A 19,570-nucleotide genomic window follows, 5' to 3' on the forward strand; every position below is an offset into this window, starting at 1 on the left:
TTAGCATGCCACTAAGGAACACGGGCAACTCCAACTGAGAGCAATTTAATTGGTCAGATGTTAAAACACAAACAAGAATACGAAACCTGTTCCCTTTTCGGTGAGTTCTTGATAGAAGAAAGAACTCCAAAACTTGGAGGAGACAAAAGAAGCACAGTTTAGTGAGGAATTCTGTAGCTCTATGCACTGTCCCACACTAACTTTATCTTCTCGCTGTGAGCTTTGGAAGACTTAGAAAACAAGCTCTTCACTATTTGCAGTGGCACTGATTTCCCACTGAGGTACAGTTTATTATGGCAGTCTGGCAACCAGGGCCCTGCACCAGCGTCTGTATTTTTCCCTTGCTTGAGCATCCAGACATAAGCCATGATATAGCCAGTCATGAACGCATCAAAGCCAGCTCGGTGTGTGCCCCCCTGCGAAGGAGGGCTGTGGGTTTCCTTTTCCTTTCCTGCAGCACCTGCTGCTTCAGTCTCACGGGTGGCTGGGTGTCTGGCTGAGCCCAACCCAGCGGGAACCTTTGACTTCTTCTCCACTTGGTCATTGTCAGAGGCATTTCCCTTGGCAGAAGGGCTCTGGGCAGTGGCTCCCTGGTCAGTTCTTTCAGTGCTCCCCAGATTCTCTTCCCACTGTGTGCTGGTGTCTGAGCTGACCTCTGTTTCCATGTCCGTGCAGCTCTCCTCCAGTGGCCTGCCCTCCCCGTTGGGTGTGATCTCTGCCAGCTCTGTAGCAGCTGCAGGCTCATAGCAGCTCTGCTTCCGTGGCGGTCCCTCCTCCCCGTTCTGAGCTTGCTCCTTGTTGTCCCCTGAGCTTTCCTGTTGGAATGCCGTTGTGAGCGCTTTCAGGTTCTTACGATGCTTCCATCTGTGTTTCCGTTTCTTTCGCTTCTCCCAAAGCTTGTCGTCCTCGTCAATGATGAGGTCAATATTATGAGACTCTGGACACTTCACCCCCTTTGGACACCACCCATAGGCCTAGGGAGAAAGAGAGAGGGGTCTGTAGCCTCCATCTTACTGGTTAGAGCAGCAATCATCATAACGTGGAGTGGAGCTAATTATTCCCTTCTGCTGAGGGCTTGCGAGGCTGGAGCAGGGACAGCATCCAGTTACAGATCCCCAGCACACAGGAAAGGTGCTGACACACTACTGGGTGCAGCACACAGCACATGAGCAGAGGCTAAGGAAGGTGGGTTTGTTCTACCTGAAAAAGACAAGGCTGAGGGGAAGGGGATATCTAGTTGGTGTCTGCAGGTACCTACAGCAGAGGTTATGGGCAAGATGAAGCTAAACTCTTGTGAGAGCACAGGGAGAGGGGACCTGGTAAGAGGGGAAATTATGACTAGATATGCAGGAAAATATTTTTCACGTAGTGGTCAAGCACTGGAACAGGGACCTGGAGATTGTTTTTTAATCTCTGTCCTTACACAATTTCAAAATTTACCAAACAAGGCTCTGAGCAACACTGAGGGGGTAGTTGAATGGAACCTTCCAGAGATTTCCCCAACTTATGTTCTGTGACAGAATATACAACGTGTGGAAGAGCTCCTTTTCTCCATGAAGCACCTGAAGCTAGTTATGATCTGACCAGATGGGCTCTTTGCTGCTGTAGCTGCACTAGGATGAGCTCCTGTGGATCACCCTGTGCTACAGTGCCAGAAGCTACTGACAGGTAATGATTTTTTATATCTAATGAAGATGAAGGGAAGGGTAGAGGTGGCACTTCTTTCTTGTAGGACAAGCCAAACTAACGCAGAACTTGCAGCCCCCCCCAAGACAGCAAGGGATACTGCAGCTCATACTGTCCCACTGTTTAGGGCCATAGACTCTGTTGGAATCTTCCTCATGAAGCCTGTAGGATTCCCAACCTCAAACCAGAGCACACTATTGCCCTGTGTGTCATGAAGCCACCTGAAGCTTGAAAATGTTCCTTGTACTATGAAGCAGGTGAGGAGAAGTTGCTAGATGCTTTCCTACAACTTCTGGCTCGGGCCACGTGTGCCCCTTTCCATGGAGTTGGGAAGGGAGCAGGGATTTGTGTTACTTACCGAAAATTTCTCGCAGACAGGCACCTTATTCCCCCCTGCAGCGCTGTGGCCGTCTTCTTCCAGAGAGCAGCAGCGGTAGTCGATGTAGCGGGACATGTTGGCAGGGTAATTGCAGAACTCCACCGTGAGGTGCTGCCCGCTGGAGTCCCTCAGCTTGCAGTTCTCTCGCTTGCTGGAACAAGAGGAGCACAGTTACTGTGGGATGGGACCAGGGTGGGGAGCAAACACTGCTCTCCACCAGCTCTCAACTCCATGACTTTCCTGCTCTTGAGCTCCAGCCCCAGGTGCTGGAAAGGAATTCAATCCAAGGAGAGCAGCTGTAGTAAGCAGTTGTTTTCATGCTGATTCAAAGGGGTTTTTTCTTATGCTGACATAGAAGCAGGGAAAGCAGCAGCTCTGTTGAAGTTACAGAAGGGTATGCACAGTTTGGTTTTTTAACTATAAAGGGGACTAAGATATGGCTTTGTCTTCATAATGCTAATGGACAAGGAAAAGATGCCCCAAAATGAGGTACTGTGCAGACCATCCAGCAGTCACCACCCAGGCAGGCTGAACCTGGGCAATGCAGACAAAAAGGAAAGGGTTTTCATTTCATGAAAAAAAAAAAAAAACTGATCTCTGTTTTGTCCCAAGAGCTGGTTAAAAGGCCAAAACCTTTGGAAGGCTCTACCTAACGAGAACTTGGGTTAAAACATTCAAGATGTCAGCTTAGAAAGTTATTTTTATCTTGTCAAAACAAAGCACTCCCATGTTTTGAGAATGGCCATCTTGAATGTTTTTAGACCTGTCAAAATGGCATTTCCTGAAATAAAACAGTCACAAAAAATACCATTTCTCCTCAAAACAGAGCAAGACTTGAGCTTTATGGAGATCCCAGGGGCTTTATCAGTGCAAGGGGCTTGTTTAGATTGTGTGGGGCCTGCAGAATGTGGAGCCAGACTGCAAAGCACAGACGTGTGTCCTGAACAAGAGCACAACTCTTGCTTGGAAGGAAGTGATGGGAGTCACAATGGGCCATGGGCATCACGTGTGCAGGACATGTGACAGAACTGGTCAGTGCCAAGGACTGCAGGGAGCACCCACCCTTTAACTGCAGTATCCCTCACAAAACAGAATTATAATTAGCAGGCCTGCAGGACAGCCCTGGTTTCTTTTCTGTGTGAGTTCCTGCCATGACCCTGTGGCACTACTGGATCAGAGCCAGGCAATGACCCAGTCTCAGATCAGGCCGCTGTGACAGATCAGGCCTACTGGCACCAGTTCTGAAGTTCTCTTTCAGCTGCTGCCCACCAAACAGGTAAGGCCTATTAAAAAACAAACCCATTCTAGAAACAGAAAAAGCCCAGGGCAGAGTCACCTGAAAAGCACCTTCAGTCAGTGGGACAGTGAAAGGACACAGCCCCCTTGCCTGGAAAAACAAACACACACAGACTTTCCCTTTGCCATTCCTGCTGTAAGCTCTGAGGACCAGCGTGCTGCTCACCACTTCTTGTAGGCGTACTCCAAGTAGGAGGCTACAAAGCGAGTCTCAAACTCCGAGGCGTACTTGGTGTCGTATATTCCCGCTGGGAACATCTCGGAGAGGTCGGCGGTGAAGGTGCTGAGGCTCTCCGGGAGGTGAGCATAGAAACACTGGTACAGGAAGACCAGGTCGATCAGGCCGTTATGGAGAATGAGCGGCTTCTTCGCCCGCATGAGCTCCAGGAAAAGCGTCCGAACGCTCAGGCTCTGGCTCTCGTTGCCCTGTGTGAGGAAGGCTCGGTCAGTGAGCCTCAGCACCCTGACTGGCTGTCACCCTGGAGAGCCCTCGGAGCCTGCGGCAGCAGGATGCTGCCCAGAGCTATGACTTACTCTGAACAGAGACACAAACATTTGCAAAAGCAACTGCAAGGAGCGGGTTTAAAGCAGCAGGGAGGTGAAAGGGATCATGCTGCACGCAGGACCCCAGGGTGTGCCCACCTTCACACAGGGGAAGCCAGCACACTGCCAGAAACCTGGAGCAGAGCAGGCTGAGGTGAACGGAAGGGAGTGGGTTTGTACCTTGTCGTTGCCTTTGTGGTAAGGGATCCCCTGGGAATACTGCTTGTTGAAGTCAAAGCCGTGCTGCACTAGGAACTGCACTGACTGGGGCTCGACCACGTAATCCTCAGTGCAGAGCAGCGTGAGGTTGTAGATCTGGCACAGGTACGTGTTCTCGGACTGCACAAGGAGAGCGTGCAAAGAACACAGGGACACCTGTCAGAGGGAGCTGCCGAAACAGCCGGGACAATTCCACGGCGGAATTCCACCTCCCAGCGCGTCCCCGTCTCCCGGGACGGACCAAGAGAAAACGGCCGCTCCACGGTTCGTGCACGCACCTTCTCCGGGAGCTGCTTGAAACAGGCGACGCCGAGGGACAGGACAGAGCGTGTCCTGGCGGCGCTGCAGACGGCCTTGTAGCGCTCCTCGATGCACCTGGCGACGCGAGAACGGGCCATGACGGCTCCGGCCTGCCCGTACCCCGAGGAGAGGTCACCGCGCAGCCGGTACCGAGAGACGCACCCACCCCCGCCCCCCGCCGCTCCGGGCACTCACGGGCTCAGCAGCGACTTTCTGGCGCCGAGGCCGCTCAGCTCCTGCGGGGAGACAGACACCGTCAGCGGCTCCCCGGGACCCGCCGCGCCCCGCCCCGCCGCCGCCCCCACCCCGGCTCACCGTGTCCACGGCCACGAAGGTGGCGGAGCGCAGCGCCAGCACCATGGACGGCCACAGGTCCGCCAGGTTGTCGCTCTGCACATCCACCACCGGCACCCGCGCCGGGCCCGCCATGGCCGCGCTCGCACGGGGCCTCCGCCGCCGCGCCTGCCCGCCGCCTGCCCGCCGCGGGCCCCGCACGCCTTGCCCGCTCCGCGCCCGGCGCCGCCCGCCCTCGCGGCCGGCCCGGCTTCTGCCGGCCCCGGTGGGGATTTTTACCGTTCTCAAAATCCGTTTTCAACCGAAATTTGGAATTAAGTCAACAGGCGTTTAGCTGGTACAGCTCCTTTGGGTCCTTCCCGAGCGGCCGCTCGGACCGGCGGCAGCAGGGGCGGGCCCCTTTCGCTCCCGGCTTGCTGATTGGCTCCAGCGCGCCGGGAGGCCCCGCCCCTCAGTCCTGCGTTCCGGGGGAGGGCGGGTACGAGCCCGCTCCGCGCTCCTCCCTTCGATTGGTTGGCGGGCGGCGGTGGGCGGGGCCTTCGCTCTGATTGGCCCTCGCGCGGGGGTGGGGCGGGACACGTTTTCCCGGGAAAGCGCGCGCGGCCGCGCCATGAGCCCCGCGCGGGCCCGGGCGGCAGCGGCGGCGGGGGCCGGGGCCGGGGCCGGGGCCGGGGCGGGGCCGGGGCCGGGGCCGGGGCCGGGGCGCTCCAGCGGAGCGGCGGGAGCGCGGCCCCGCCCCAGGGACGGAGCAGGAAGCGCGCGTCGCCCCGCGGAGGTGCGGGTAGCGGGAGGGCTGGGGGAGTGTGGGGTGTTCTTAGCCCCGGCAGTCTCCGGTGCTTGCTGGGTCCTCGTAAAGTCCGGTACTCGGTGCGCGTCCACCCGGCAGCGGCTCGGTCGGGCTCCCGCCTCTGCCGCGGTTGAGCCCCGCGGCTCTTCGCCGTCTCCTACCGTGCGCTGACCTCGCGCCGCTCTCCTGGCAGGGGCCCCGGCTGCAGCGCCCGCTCCGCCGCCCGCCCGGCATCTCTTCAGCGACCCGGCTGAGGTCGAGGCCCTGCGGCGGAATCTGCTCGCCTGGTACGACCGATGCAAGCGGGACCTTCCCTGGAGGACACTGGTAAGGGGAGACATCGGGAAGCGGCGATGGGGAACTCCCTTAAGGGAGCCTGGCTGATGTGACCATGGTGTTTTTCCCTATGTCATGCATCCATGCCTGCATGGAAGTGCTCCTGGCTAGTCGTGGCTGTGTTGTGGTGGGTGGTCTGGAGCCAATCCCTAGGTATGAAGAGTAAAAGCAGGGCACACTTCTCAAATATAACCTTCAAGAGGAGTACTTATCTCTGGCAAGGTTAGTCTAGCTGTGTTTTAATCCTGTTTTGTTCCTGCCTCTATGATACCCTGAAGCAGCGAGTGCTGCATGGAGAAGGTTTCCCATGTATTTGTTTTAAGCCTGCTGGACGTTTCTTTTGGAGCTCCTGCCTGTTCTGTGCTCAGCCTGGCAGCAGTGGCTCGAGAGTCATTGTGGTGCTGAGGGTGGGCATCAGCTTTTGAGCAATGTCTGAATGGTGGGAACTGCACAACCCCTTTATGGGATTTACATCTGCCTCCAATTGCTTCCTGTGCAGGTGGGCTCAGGTATGGGCTAGCTCTCTGTGGGATTTTGAACCTCATAAGTAACTCTCCATGGGGGATTTCATCAGCAAGAAGGTGCTTTGGCTGTCACTTGATTAACCCAAACTCAGAACTTCTGAGTGCTTGGGGGAAATATTTTGTTTTAATTTCAGATTCTATTGCAGTGTTCAAAACACGCCATGGACTATTTTATTTTACACACAGGTCCCCTCTGCAGTGGGGTCCTGTGTCACCTTGTTTCTCACACTTCATCTTCTTCCCCTTCCAGGCAGCGACGGAGCCGGATGCCGACAGACGGGGATATGCAGGTGAGGAGCAGGGACTGCATTGTGAGGTGTGGCTTTGCGTGCCATCCTTGGAACAAGCTGCCTGAAGTGGCCGCGAGAGCCATTGATTCCCATTGCAAGGTGCTGGGGGGTTGGAGAGCCCACCTTGAGCCTGGGGGTGCTGCTGCGGGGCAGCACATGGGGAAGGTGAGGGGTGGGAGGGTGTCCCATGTGCTGGATGCTGTGCAGGGTTTGTTGCCAGTGCTAACGTGGCCACAGCATGAGGTGTGGGTGGCGTTGGTGCCTCTGCTCTGACCCCTGCCCTGCTCCCTGCAGTGTGGGTGTCCGAGATCATGCTCCAGCAGACACAGGTGGCTACGGTGATCCACTACTACAACCGCTGGATGCAGGTGCCTGCTCCTTACACAGTCCTGTGCCCACAGGCTGCCACTTTTGGAGGGGGCAGCTGCCCCCTGCCTGTGGCAGATCCCCAGAACTCTGCTCATCCCTGACTTGTCCCTTTCCCTCTGTCCTGCAGAAGTGGCCAACGCTGCAGGCTCTGGCACAGGCGTCCCTGGAGGTGAGCATCACTGGGACCGGGTGCTCTCCCTGCCCTGTGGCTCCCCATTAACACTGTGCTGTGTCTCTCGGAGCAGGAGGTGAACGAGCTGTGGGCTGGACTCGGCTACTACTCCAGAGGGAAGCGTCTGCAGGAAGCAGCAAGGAAGGTGCTGGAGTCGGGGGGAAGGGGCATGTCTAAAGCCCTCTGTGGCTGCTGGGCTGGTGCTGGCTCATGTCTGCCCTGCCTCACTGGGGCTGTGCTGCTGGCACCAGGCTGCGGAGGCTGGCATCCCATCTTCCCATGGGCAAAATGGGTTCCTTGCACACACCCACCCCTGCTGCTTCCCTGAGCTTGGCCCCTTCCCTGCCAGGTGGTGTCCGAGCTGGCTGGCCGGATGCCCAGGACGGCTGAGGACCTGCAGAAGCTGCTGCCGGGCGTGGGCCGATACACGGCGGGAGCCATCGCGTCCATCTCGTACGGACAGGTGAGAGCTGGTGACAGTGGACACGTCTCCCCCTGGGCTGCCCAGCCCACTCCTGACAGGTCCTGCTGCTGGGTCTCACAAGCCCAGGGCTCTCCAGGGTTGTCCTTGGCTCTCCCCCCACTTTGGGATGCATCACAGCCCCCACCCAGCTTGACCTGTGGGTTGGCCTCATTCGTGTCGCTCTCCATCCTGGGAGCATCCCAGCTCCCTTCCTTGTCCAGAGCACATCCCAGCATGGTAATCCCAGCTCCTGGTGCCAGGCTACAGGAGTTGTGGATGGGAATGTGATCCGGGTCCTGTGCCGCCTGCGATGCATTGGTGCCGACTCCAGCAGCCCGGCTGTCATCGACCGGCTCTGGTAAGGGGAATGCTCTGTCTCTGGAGCTGTGCTGATTGTGGCTAAAGGCAGGATCACCCAGGAGCCTTGGGGGCCTGAGCCTGTGAAGGGAGGCAGGTGTGGAGTATGGGAACTCTTGGGAAGTTAGTGCTGCTGGGAGTACTGGTGAAAGGAGCTGTGTTGCCTGTGCCTACCTAGGAGCTTCCCCCCCCGACAGGCAGGAGGCAGGCAAAGGTCCTGGCATGCTCTCCCCAGAGATCCCTGTGCCTCTCACTGCTGTTTCTCCAGGGACATGGCCAATGTCCTGGTGGACAGGAGTCGCCCAGGGGATTTTAACCAAGCCTTGATGGAGCTGGGGGCAACTGTGTGTGTGCCCAAATCCCCACTGTGCAGGGAGTGCCCGGTGAAACAGCACTGCCAAGCGTGGCACAGAGTAAGTGTGGCCCCGAGGGTTTGCCATGCCTGGGGACAAGGTGGGCTGGTGGATGAGCCTGTCCTCACTTCTGTCTGCCCTTGCAGGTGGAGAAGGAGCTGTCCTTCACCTCTCAGAAGCTGTTTGGGAAAGCCCCCCCAGTGCCTGATGTTGAGGACTGTGGTAAGCATGTAGGGAGATCCCTGTTGTAGCTCCAGGTCTGAGCCCTGCAGCAACTGTTACCCTGGTGTTTGCAGGTGCTGGGGACTGTCCCCTGTGCCCCCCAGCCACGGAGCCATGGGACAGCAGCCTGGGGGTGACCAACTTCCCCCGGAAAGCAGCGAAGAAGCCGCCGCGGGTGATGCGGACAGCCACGTGTGTGCTGGAGCGGAGGGGCTGCCACGGGGCCCCAGAATACCTCATTGTGCAGAGACCCAGCTCGGGTAATGGGGCTGGGAAGGAGGGGGATGAAGGCACCACACAGACCCTTCACAACTCATGAGGGATAGAGGGAGCGGCTCTGGTTGCTGGGGTGGGGAAAGGAGCTCTTTGGGGCCGTGATGAGGCTCGGTATCCCTGGCTGTCTCACATTTCTGTCATGCCTCCTTCCCAGGTCTCCTGGCTGGACTGTGGGAGTTCCCAAGTCTCCCGCTGGCTCAAGATCTGCAAGAGGAGAAGGAGAGGGAGGAGCTGGCTGATCACCTCCAGGCCTGGATGGGGCAGCCGGTGGCAGCAAAAGGCCTGCAGTTTATCGGAGAGGTGAGCCTGGAGCTGGAGGGATGCAGTGAGTCCCCTGTGCTCAGCCATGAGGATATAGCACACAGAAGAAAGGTGTCCCTTCCCCACTGTCACCCCTCCCAAGCTCTGCCCCACTGCTCAGGACCCTGGCAGGCTCAGTGCGCTTTGCATCCCCTATTGCCTGCCTGCTGCCCATCTCATGTGTCTTTCCATCCCCTCACAGGTCATCCACATCTTCTCCCACATCCACCAAACGTATGTGGTCTACTCCCTGTACCTAGATGGGGATGTGACCCTGGACCCTGCGTTGTCCCCATCCCGCTGGGTGACAGAGGATGAGTTCCATGCCTCGGCAGTTTCCACAGCCATGAAGAAGGTATGGGGGGCACTTGGGCCTTTCCTCCCTTCCCTCAGTTATCTTGGGAAAACCCCTGGCATCCCCTCAACTTCTCTGGGCTGTCCCAGCTCCAGGACCCAGCTGCTGTTCAGCTCTGGGCTCTCTTGTTCTTCCTTCAGGTGCTGAAAGCTCACAAGAAGCAGCACAGGAAGGAGAGCAGCCCTGTCAAGGTGAGCAGTGCTCCGGGGTGCCTGGAGCCCCAGTGCTGTGAGACAGCCTCTGGTGTGCTGTGCTGAAGGCGCCCCAGGGTTTGGGATCAGGCCAAGGAGCATCCCCAGCCCGTGGCAGGGGAACTTGCCTGACTGGCATTGCCCCTGGGTGTCCCCAGTACCCGGGGGGGGATCCCTGGAGACCATGGGGGCCCTTGGGGTCTGGTTGAGCCCTGCTGTGTCTCCTGCAGGGCTCCAAGCAGAAACGGGGGGCAAAAGCACAGGGAGCAGGCAGCCCCTGCCCTGGGACACAGCTCTCCCTCCACGCCTTTCTCCGGGCACCGACTGGCCCGTGAGGCCACCGACCTTCCTCGTGTGAGGCACCAGAGCCCCTCGCTGGGGTGAGTCCTGCCCGGGGCCTGGCAGTGCTGTCCCTGTGCTGTAGCAAGCCCAGGACATGGCACCACAATGGTCTCTCACTCTTCCTTTCCCCTGCCTCCCCTGTGGGCATTGTGTCTGGATGTGGCCACTGGTCCTGGATTAATCCTGGAGCCAGACTTGCCCTCCTTCCTTGGCTTGAGCCCTTCTGGGGCTACTCAGCCCTGTACTGCCACCACGTTGGCACTGTGGACTCAGGGCAGCAGGGGTTTCTCTCCAGCAGTGGGAAGGCTGTGGCCACATGGCTCCTGCAGCCCTGTCCCCTGCCTGCATCTCATGCCCCAGCCAGTGACTGGGGATGCTGCTGTACCCTCCCATGTTTTTACTGGACCTGAAAATAAATCTCAAGTGTGTGGGTTTTTTTAAGTGACTGTCTCTGTTGCACTGTGCTAAGCTGGGGGTGTTGGGCAGCCTGTGGTGGAAAATGAAGATAGCCTTCAGGATCCTTAGATCTGGGCTGGGGAGAGCAGGGATTTCTTCATTAATGCACCCAAGAGCCCCTTGGCTGAGTATTAACAGCTGTGACCCCAAATAAAGCACCCAGAGCAGCCCTCCTGCAAGGGCAGATAACAGCCCCCAAGGGCTGTGCTGCTCCTGCCTGTGGGCTGCTCCTCCCTGGGGCTGAACAACTGCCCCCAGGGCTTTTTGCAGGGTTTCATCCTCCTTTTATATTTTTTCTCTTGGGCTGCTCAGCACTGTCCCTGCTGAGTGTGGTGCACCCTTGCAAATGCACAATGCTGGGGGCTGGCAGGGACAGTCCTGGCGGGGTGCTAGGGGCAGCGATCTCAATTTTAGTGATACACCCACTTTGAGTGATGGAAATGGCCATTTCATCCTGACCTGGCACTCAGCATATCTTAACTAGGAGGATTAAAAACCCAGAGCGGTGCCTGTAAGTTAATTCTTTAATTGAGAGGAGGAAGAGGCCACCACTCGCCCCGCAGGGCTGGTCATGCTGTGGGTGGTAACTGCCAGTAAGCGGCCGTAATCCACGGCCTCCGGATTATCCACTCCCCTTGGGCAGCCCCTCATCTCTCTGCAGCTGGGAGTGTTTCTGTGCCAGCACACTCTTGGCCATGCTCCAGGCTCAAGTCTCAATAAATTAAGCAGAAACTAAGGCAGAAAGTTCTTTACGTGTGGTCGATAAATCCCTGGGAACCCAGGGCAGGGGAGAAATGCACCCATCCTGGGCCATGCTCACACCCCTGCTGGACTTGGCCCGGAGCATCTTGCTCCCACGCTGAGTTGGCTCTGGATTGATGTGGAGCCGTCCCTTGGTCCCTGCCCACCTGGGCCATGCCAGGGATGGGATCTTATGGTCCTTGCTCCAGGGTTGGACTGGAGAAGTTGGGGAGCTGAGGGAGGAGGACTGCAGTGTTGCACTACTGCTGCTGGTCCATGTAGACCTGCACAGCTTTCCACAGTGCCCGGATATTGCCTTCCCCGAAGCCGGGCGCTCCCCGCCGGTCAATGAGCTCCAGGAAGAAGGTCTCCTCGGAGAAGATGGGATGGGTGAAGATCTGCATCAAATATTCCCGAGAGGGGCTCTTTGTGGCATCAGTGCCCGGCCGACCCTTGTTGGCCACAGGCACTGTGGTGTCCAGGAGGATGCCAAGCTCTGCCAGCATGTGGGGGTCCTGCCCAGCTCCTCGGATCTCCTCCGCTTTGCCCCCCTGGCTGTAATAGGTGGTGGGGGGTGTGAAGAACCGTGCCCCCCGCTGCTGCAGAACCCTGGTCGTGCTGACAATGTCAGTGGTGCAGAGGCCGACGTGCTGGATCCCAGCCCCGCCGTGCTGCTCCAGGAACGTGTCGACCTGGTTGGTGCCATTCTGGGAGAGAGACTCAGCAAAGACCAGCTTGCACCCGTGTGCTGGGGTGCCCTGGGTGCCCTGCAGTGCGAGGAGCAGCATGCCCACCCCCTGCCCCCCCAGCACATACCCCTCAGCCGGCCTTTCCTGGGGGTTCAGCAGGAAGCGGTGGAAACCAAAGCAGCGCTGGTACCAGTCCAGAGCCGCCCGGGCCCCACCCCGGGGGCAGACATATGTGATGTGGTCAAAGTGAGTGATCTTGATCCCATCCCCTGTGGCTGAGGGGGCTCCTTGGATGGGCTGGAAGCCAGGCAGGAAGAGCCCCCGGTAAGAGGATCGGTCCAAAAGGGTGTGGCTGACGTTGCCCACGACAGAGCTCACCACCCCGTAGGTGACAGAACCAGCGTCATCACTCAGCTCAGTGGGGGGCACCAGCAAGGAGCATCCCTGGCTCTGCAGCCGCCTGCAGAGCCCCGGCACGTCATCCACCTCGAAGCAGACGTTGGAGGCCGTGCCCAAGGTGGGCTGGGGATCTATGTCATAGAGAAAATCACGGGATGAGGTGCTGGCAGGTGCCAGGCGCTCGTTGACGAGGAAGATGGCAGATTCTCGTTGCAAGGCCACCTGCCGGACACGCGGCGTCTCCCGCACGGCCACTGGCTGGAAGCGAAAGGTGTTGGCCAGGTGCTGGCCCCAGCCCTGCCTGTAGGGCAGGTGGAGGGAGATGAAGCAGGGGCGGCTCAGCGAGGCTGCCATGGCTGGGCAGGCTGCGGGGAGGACGCAGGGGATCAGGGGGGCTGCTGGCCCTGGGGAAAAGCTGTTCCCCCACCTTGCACAGAGCCCACCTGTGTTTGCAAGCACAAATGCATATGTGTGTAAACTCGCACCTTTTAAATGTGTGTGTTTTAAATAAGTGGGTCTCAGGAGCCAATTTGCACTGTGAAAGGGCAGCCACCTTCGGGACCAGCTACAGAGAGCTGCCTAAGGATGCCAAGCCTTCCTGCCAGCCTTCCACTCTGCTACCCCGCCCCATGCTTGAGGTCCCAGAGCAGGAAAGCCTCGAGCCCTGGATGCAGCCCCGCGGGTCCCCTTTGGAGCCACGTGTCATTTGGGAGTGACGAAGGGAGGTCAGCGGGGATTCCCAGTGGAGGAGGTGTGCTGCACGTGTAAGCAAGATTATGGGGACAAGGGTTATGGTGGGAATGTCCTGTACCAGAAACATAGACTGGTAAACATGGAGCAACACACTGGTTACAGCTAAAACGCTCCTGTGCTGCCCCAGCGCCTGTCAGGTGTGTCCCACCAGTGGAGGGGAGCAGTGGGGTCATGATAGGCTGATGTGCCCTTCCCCTCCCCAGCAAGGACAGCGTGGAGCCACCATGCTCTCTGCAACAGTCCGGGAACAGTGACCTTGCCCTAGGGGCAAAGTGACCTTCCTCCCCACCAATCCAAATATCTGTCATGCTCAAGGGGGAAAAAAGATCTGCCCAAAACCCCAATCGGAATCACCTCTCCAGAGCACCCACTGAAGCTTCCTGATCCCATGGCAGGCACGAGCCGCTCTGGCCAGTCCTCACAGGTGTGCAGCAGGCTGGGGGCCACACACCGGCTGAAATATTCCCTTTCACCTGCCCGCTTGAAGGGGCTGTGTGCACCGAGCTCTCCCTGCTCCTTCTTCCCACCAGGCCAGGGCGGAGGGACCGCGTGGAGCCCGGCGAGCACATGGGCAGGGGCCGGTGCTCCCTCCCTCCGGCCCTGCTTCCCGCTGCGCGCCGCGGCACCGGCGCGATCCCCGCTCCGCTCCCGCCGGCCCCGCTCCCCGTGCCCGCCCCGCCACCCCCGTGCCCGCGGGCCCCGCTGGCCCTCGGGCTGCGGCTCACCGGGGTCAAGGCTGCGGGCGAAGGGGACGCCGGGCAGCGCCGGCGCGGGGGCGGTTCAGTTCGCTCCTCCCCGGCATGCACCAGGCACGGCGGGCCGGGCACGGCGCCGGCACTGCCCGGGCGCTGCGGGGCGGCCGCGGGAGCGCTCCCGGCGGGGAACCGGGGGGGATCGCCCCGAGCAGAGACGGGGCCGGCACACGGAGAACGCGCTGCCCGCTGCGGGTGCCGCGGTTTGCGGACGAAAAGCCGCCCAGGCTGAAAACCAGGCGGTGGCTGGGGCTCCTGGGGCACCGCTCGTGTCTGTGAAGGGTCATTCCCTGCCAGCCCCAGTCCCAGGACATGAACTGGGGAAACGTGTCCCTGCTCAGTGCTGGGCGCTTCACAGTGTCCAGGGTACCCGGTGGGCACTTGTGGGGAGCAGCGTGCAGGTGGGGGGTGACAGCTCTGAGGAAAGTCCAGCGTCAGTCATGAGGGATTGCTCATCATCCTTGCAAACACCTCTGGGCCCCTCAAGCCCCTCAGCAGCGATCCCCTCTCCCCCTGCTGTTTTCAGACGAATCCCCGCTCTATGTGTGTCTGGGATCATGTTCTGCCCCCGCTGTGACTGTGGCTGCTTGCCCTTCCCTGCCTTATCATGTTTTTGTACAGATCCCAGGTACAATAAACTGTTCAAATATTTGCAGAGATGTCCTTGTGCTGCCAGAGTGATGAGCTCCTCTTGTTTGGCTGGGGGGTGGAATCCAGCGTCGCTGTGATTTCCCAAGGAAACACCCACACTACTGCAGCCCCATCAGTGTGGGGCCGGGCAGGAGGCATGGAACTGGACACTGGGGAGTTGCTGTGGGGCCAAGCTTGGCCTGAGAACGGCCATGGGCACAACAGAACAGCTCGGCTTTTGAGGTGACACCCCACAGGGCAAGGAGCTCCAGCACCCCGCTGTCTATGGGAGACACCATCTTTTTGGCTGCAGGGAAGCAGAGACGGCACTGGTGCAGGGATGGCGCTGTTGGAGGTCACCCCACATCCCACACTGCAACCCTTTGGTGTAAGCAGTGTCCTTGGCAATGCCCCCAGCCCTCCTGTGCCTGTCGGGTTTGGAGCGGCCGTGTCCATCTCTTCCCTGCAGCACCGCCTGTCACCCTCTGGCGTCAGCCCGGCACCAGGCACGGCTTTGCTCCAGCACGGCTTGGGCTGGGCTGTGGCAGCAGCACCCCGAGGCCACATGGCACCGACGGGGACAGTGCCTGCCTTGTCGCTGTCTCCTCGAGGCAGGCGGTGGTGGCCGGGGCGCAGTCCCCGCTCCAGCCGGGCTCCAGCCAGGCTCTTCTCCTCCCTCCTGGGCGGGGAGAGTGGTCAGGAGATAAAAGGGGGACCAGGGCCAGCTGGAAGTTGCTGAAAGCTGCTGGGGCCGGGAGCGAGGGAGGACGGCAGCGAGGAGAAGCGTGGTATCGAGGGCTCATTCTCGCGGGGAGAGGGCTGGGGGGTGGGGGCACATCCACCCTGACCAGATCCTGCATCTCCCTGCTCCCTCCCCAGACCATTCCCCCCAGACCCATATCCTCCCTCTTGCCCATTAAGTGTGCTGGATATTAGAGGGATGGGCAATATCCTGGGATGGGCAGGGTTAGAGGGCTGTTGGAGGACAGGGCTTTAGGCAAATTTTGGGAGACTCAAGGGCTTTAAAGGCTCTGTGTACTCCCAAAGCACTTTGTGGGGCATCAAGGACTCTCAAGGTGACTTGAAGGTGAAACCATCTCTGTCCCAATGACTGCTCACTGGCAGCTGAGATGATGAGGGCTGTATCCCTGCTCCCTTCTGGGGCAAAGTCAGACCTCTCTCTGGGGCTGGGTTTGTTTTTCGGGATCAAAGAAATGGAGAAGGCCCATGGGCGGAGGAGCACCTTCATCTCTTGAGATGCGGAGTGGGTCTTTGCTGCCAGGGAGAACAGGATGCTGTAGCAGTGGGTGCCCACAAAAGACAGTAGCAAGAAGCCCAGTTCCTCACCTCGTACCTATTTCCTTGCCCCCTGCCATGGGGGTCCTGGCTCCCAGTGCCAGGATGAGGCCAATACTGCCCACAGCCCTTGTCTGCCCTGGAGCAGGGTGCAGGGAGGTGTTTTGGGGTTGCAGTGGATCTGGAAGGAGAGTAACAACCTGTGTCCCCCTGCCAGGGCCAGGGTCCAGGATGGGGCTGCTGGTGCTGGCCCTGGCCACCTGGCTGGGGCTGGGGCTGGCCTCGGCCTCTGAGGAGACGGCCAACAGCAGCCGGATCTGCCAGGAGGCACCGGCATGGACCATCAATGGCTCGAGCCCCATGGAGGGGGCGGCAGGGCAGGTGACGGTGGTGGCCCTGCTGAAGGCCAGCTGACAATTCTGCCTGAGGCAGGCCCACAGGTGAGCCCCGCTCCCCCTCCCCACAACAGTCCCCGCCAGCTCGGGGGCGTACGGCAGCCCCCTGCCCCGGCAGCCCCTCCCAGCGCCTCCTTCCCGCAGCCTCGGGGGCCTGCGGGAGCGGCTGGCCCGGCAGGGCACGGCCGATGTCCGCTACATGATCGTCAACGAGAAGGCGCCGCTGTCCCGCGCCATGCTCCCGGAGCTGCAGCGCCATGCCCCGCCCGGCGTCCCCGTCTTCCAGCCGGAGCAGGAGGACCCTGACGTCTGGCAGGTCCTGGGGGGTGACAAGGACGACTTCCTTGTTTATGACCGGTGAGTGTCCCCCCTCTTGCCTGAGGATTTAATGGGTGTTACAGAGCGTTTGATGGACTTCCAAAATCTCCTGTCATGGCTGGGCTGGGGGGATTCCAGACCCCTGTCTTGAGTCAGGCTGTGACTTCTCCCCTCAGGTGTGGCCGCCTGGCTTTCCACATCCAGTTGCCCTTCAGCTTCCTCCACTTTCCCTATGTGGAGGCAGCCATCCGCTCCAGCCACATCAAGGACTTCTGTGGCAACTGCTCCCTCTACCCCAACACTACCCGGGAGGTAAGAGCTGGAGTGCTCGCTGGAGCCGGCGTCCCTTCTGTCCTTGGCACTGCACATCAGCAAGAGCAATCTTATGTCTGTGTTGGGGATGGGCTCTGGGTTGGCAGCTGCCCTCAGATGTGTTTGAGAGGAAAGGTGGTGGAAGGTCTGGAATAAGGGCACTTAAATAGGTCAGAGTTTTCCGGTTGAAAAGGAATTGACTAAAGGGGTCATATCCCATGTCTAGGAATGCTAACTGGGACTGTTCCCATATAAGAAAGGGCAGGCGGTGGATGCAGAGGTGGCAAGCTCAGAGCAAAGAAAAGGATGTAGCTCTGAGCTTGGCAGGCGATTAGTCACTTCCCAGGAGAAAAGTACATCCAGAAATACTAAATGCTAATTCCCGTTTCTGGACCACAGACAGCTTGAGCCAAGGCATGCAAGTCTAGAAGCTTGTGCCCTGTGTACTCCAGCCTCTCCTGTCCTCCCTGTGCCCTGGGTCAGGGCTGGAGAGCATTTACTCTGACCCACAGTTTTCTGTATGATAAATGCTGGTCTGCCTTCCCAGTTCACAGCTGTGCCCCCAGGCTTTCTGCAGGGTTCTGTGGGCATTCACATACCACACCAGTCCTTGTCTTGCTTTCCTCAGGCTAACAGCACCATGGAGGGCCCTGCAACCCCGAGCCCCCTTCCTGAACACAAGGGGATGGAGTCAGAGACCCCTGTCCACCAGCACAAGCCCCTCCATCCTCACCACCATCACGAGGTCAACAGCGAGAGAGACACAAACCCAAGTGAGGACCACAAACCTGCTACCCATGCTCACCACCACCATGGAGACCATGGCCAGCTCCATCACAAGGGGAAGAAGCAGAAGGAGGGGGATGAGCATTAAACCAGGCTGGGCAGCCTTGCAGAACCCAGTAGTGTGCAGAGACCCCAGCTCGCTTCACAGAGGCATGGAAGGACTTGCTTTGGGCTGCTGGTCACCAGCAGCGCTGGTTTAACAACTCCCTCCAGCATACCTCATGTGGGCTGCCCTCCTACGTGGGGATAGGGATGGAAATTCCCCTTGGACCCTGCTCAGTGCTGCGTTTTCAGCCCCAGGGCTCAGTTCTGAGCCTTCATCTGCCACTGCCTGCCTTTCTGTGCTCAATGAAGCCCGCTGTGCAAACCGGGAGGTCCCTGGTCACTGCTGGCTGACACTGCACAGAGCAGCAGGGCGGGCTGGAGGGGCCAGAGCTGGGATGGGAGCAGCACTGCTGGCATCCTCTGCCCATCCAGACACTCCTGGGTGTGCTGGAATCCCCGAGTTTGCTGGCCAAGGAGCGAGGGGAGGGACAGCGTGTGCCCCGCAGGACATGGTCCCAGGGGACTGAGGGCACGAAGAGCAGTGGGATGTGGCAGCTCCCCGTGGTCCAAACCCTGTAGCCCCGCGGCTGTCCCATCCTGGGCGCCCCGCTGACCGTGCGCACGGGTATGTGCAGTGGTGCTGGGTGGCCGCAAGATGGTGGCCTTGTCCCCTCTTGGAGACCCAGGGGCTGTATCCAATGGGCACAGCTCGGGGAGGACAGGGTGAGGGTCCTGAGGTCTTTCCTGGGGGAAAGCGATGGGAGGGCAGCGTGGGTATCCGGAGTACGAATAAAACCTCTGTGAAGTGACCACTGCTCAGTTTGGCCTCTGGTGGGCCCGGGGGGGGGGGGGGGGGTCTTGCTCAGTGCTGGTCTGTGCCCTGGGCACAGGGAGGGACACAGGGCTGGATGTAGACCCCAAGGTGCAGCAGCCAAGGATGGTTTACATTCCCTGAGCAGGAGTTGGAAGTAAAGGAGTTTAAGATTGAAGTCTTCTCCAAGAGAAGACCCCATCTCTTCCTATCTTCTGCCTGCCTCCCAGGAGGGGAGTCCAGGACATTAATACTGCACTGCTTGGAGGATATTTGGCTTGGCAGCTCCATACCTGGCTTGTAGGTGTGACATTGGAGTGCCTGCCCCAAGCTGCTGCTGGTTCCCACATGCAGTCCAAAGTCACCATGGGCATCTTGTCCCCAGTGCCCAGACCAGTCCCCATTGCAGGCACATCGTGGGGCTCCCCAGCCCTCAGGCAGGTGGGTGCTGTGCCCCTGGCAGGTAGTCACGCCTGCCTGCAGCTTGTGGTGCCCCAGGCCTGTTTCTGCCCTTTACTCCAGCTCCATCCACCATCCCACACAGCCCTACTCAGTGCCTCTCCAGGCCCTGCAGCCTGAGTGGGGAGCAGAGAGATGATTTTCTGCTCAGTGTTTTCATGGTGCTGTGTCCCAGTGCTGGGTTTCTGCACCCTGTCTCTGCTGGAGGATCTTGTGCACAGTGACTGGGACAAGAACCAGGGTGAAAAGAAGCTCTTCCTCACAGGGATGACAGCAATGGGATCAGATGTGTCTTTCTTACCAGCCAGGCTCTCCCGTGGGGTGCTAGCTGAGACCCTGCTCCCTCTCCTCCATCTCTCCTCCCCCTCCTCCTCTACCTGCTCCCAGTAGCCTGCAAGGGCACCTCTGTCTGCTGCTCCTGCCATCAATATTGAGGTTATCTTTTTCTTCTGGCAGCTGCTGTAATTGAAACAAAGCAGGCCGGGCCTCACGGGCTCGGCTCCTCTCGCTCATTTTGCTGGTGCTGCTGAGACAACTAATTCATCTTATCGATGCATGGCTGGCCTCTTTTCCACCAGATCCAGGCAGAGCAGTCTCCCTGCCACAGCTGGTAGGAGCAGACTGTGTTCCTGTGGCATGCTGCTGGGTGCTGCTCTTATCCAGCCTCTGGTCCT

The 19,570-nt window shown here is 59.2% G+C and overlaps 4 protein-coding genes across 7 annotated transcripts; 2 read left to right on the forward strand and 2 right to left on the reverse strand.

Annotated features, from left to right (window-relative positions):
- Positions 1-29: 29 nt before the first annotated feature.
- On the reverse strand, positions 30-4,896 carry TOE1 (target of EGR1, exonuclease). The gene is made up of 7 exons (XM_053951123.1): positions 4,739-4,896; positions 4,619-4,659; positions 4,402-4,498; positions 4,085-4,243; positions 3,528-3,787; positions 2,045-2,216; positions 30-974 (listed from the first exon to the last, which is right to left on the reverse strand). The coding sequence occupies exons 1-7, from the start codon at positions 4,850-4,852 to the stop codon at positions 180-182; spliced, it is 1,638 nt and encodes a 545-aa protein (XP_053807098.1). The 5' UTR covers positions 4,853-4,896; the 3' UTR covers positions 30-179.
- A 523-nt stretch (positions 4,897-5,419) lies between these two features.
- MUTYH (mutY DNA glycosylase) lies at positions 5,420-10,495 on the forward strand. Of its 2 annotated transcripts, XM_053951126.1 has the most exons (15): positions 5,420-5,492; positions 5,698-5,831; positions 6,615-6,654; positions 6,949-7,022; positions 7,151-7,192; positions 7,269-7,340; positions 7,545-7,658; positions 7,919-8,016; positions 8,284-8,428; positions 8,515-8,590; positions 8,665-8,850; positions 9,021-9,166; positions 9,369-9,521; positions 9,662-9,712; positions 9,943-10,495. In XM_053951126.1, exons 4-15 carry the CDS (start codon positions 6,966-6,968, stop codon positions 10,045-10,047), a joined length of 1,245 nt encoding a protein of 414 aa, XP_053807101.1. In that variant the 5' UTR covers positions 5,420-5,492; positions 5,698-5,831; positions 6,615-6,654; positions 6,949-6,965; the 3' UTR covers positions 10,048-10,495. The 2 variants fall into 2 exon arrangements, with proteins under 2 accessions (XP_053807101.1, XP_053807100.1); XM_053951125.1 differs by lacking the exons at positions 5,420-5,492; positions 5,698-5,831 and adding an exon at positions 5,868-6,062 and having other exon boundaries at positions 7,880-8,016.
- An 84-nt stretch (positions 10,496-10,579) lies between these two features.
- Positions 10,580-14,001, reverse strand: HPDL (4-hydroxyphenylpyruvate dioxygenase like). 3 transcript variants are annotated; one of them, XM_053951128.1, is made up of 2 exons: positions 13,818-14,001; positions 10,580-12,704 (listed from the first exon to the last, which is right to left on the reverse strand). In XM_053951128.1, the coding sequence occupies exon 2, from the start codon at positions 12,691-12,693 to the stop codon at positions 11,512-11,514; it is 1,182 nt and encodes a 393-aa protein (XP_053807103.1). In that variant the 5' UTR covers positions 12,694-12,704; positions 13,818-14,001; the 3' UTR covers positions 10,580-11,511. The 3 variants fall into 3 exon arrangements, with proteins under 3 accessions (XP_053807103.1, XP_053807102.1, XP_053807104.1); XM_053951127.1 differs by having other exon boundaries at positions 10,580-12,782; positions 13,818-13,846; XM_053951129.1 differs by lacking the exon at positions 13,818-14,001 and adding an exon at positions 13,447-13,488.
- Positions 14,002-15,156: 1,155 nt separating this feature from the next.
- On the forward strand, positions 15,157-18,435 carry LOC128792213 (selenoprotein Pb-like). Its single transcript, XM_053950426.1, has 5 exons — positions 15,157-15,262; positions 15,988-16,210; positions 16,310-16,522; positions 16,660-16,795; positions 17,424-18,435. Exons 2-5 carry the CDS (start codon positions 16,002-16,004, stop codon positions 17,667-17,669), a joined length of 804 nt encoding a protein of 267 aa, XP_053806401.1. The 5' UTR covers positions 15,157-15,262; positions 15,988-16,001; the 3' UTR covers positions 17,670-18,435.
- Positions 18,436-19,570: the final 1,135 nt, after the last annotated feature.

The sequence above is a fragment of the Vidua chalybeata genome, chromosome 9, assembly GCF_026979565.1.
Source record: "Vidua chalybeata isolate OUT-0048 chromosome 9, bVidCha1 merged haplotype, whole genome shotgun sequence".
NCBI lineage: Eukaryota > Metazoa > Chordata > Aves > Passeriformes > Viduidae > Vidua > Vidua chalybeata.

Bases quoted from the DNA above. Each gene is read 5' to 3' on its own strand.
- HPDL (XM_053951128.1), bottom strand. From the start codon at position 12,693: ATGGCAGCCTCGCTGAGCCGCCCCTGCTTCATCTCCCTCCACCTGCCC.
- TOE1 (XM_053951123.1), bottom strand. From the start codon at position 4,852: ATGGCGGGCCCGGCGCGGGTGCCGGTGGTGGATGTGCAGAGCGACAAC. The intron at 4,499-4,618 runs GTGAGTGCCCGG...TCGCGTCGCCAG, and splicing joins AGAAAGTCGCTGCTGAGCCC to GTGCATCGAGGAGCGCTACA. The intron at 3,788-4,084 runs GTACAAACCCAC...TTCCTCACACAG, and splicing joins ACCACAAAGGCAACGACAAG to GGCAACGAGAGCCAGAGCCT.
- MUTYH (XM_053951125.1), top strand. From the start codon at position 6,966: ATGCTCCAGCAGACACAGGTGGCTACGGTGATCCACTACTACAACCGC. The intron at 7,341-7,544 runs GTGCTGGAGTCG...CTTCCCTGCCAG, and splicing joins TGCAGGAAGCAGCAAGGAAG to GTGGTGTCCGAGCTGGCTGG. The intron at 7,659-7,879 runs GTGAGAGCTGGT...TTCCTTGTCCAG, and splicing joins CGTCCATCTCGTACGGACAG to AGCACATCCCAGCATGGTAA.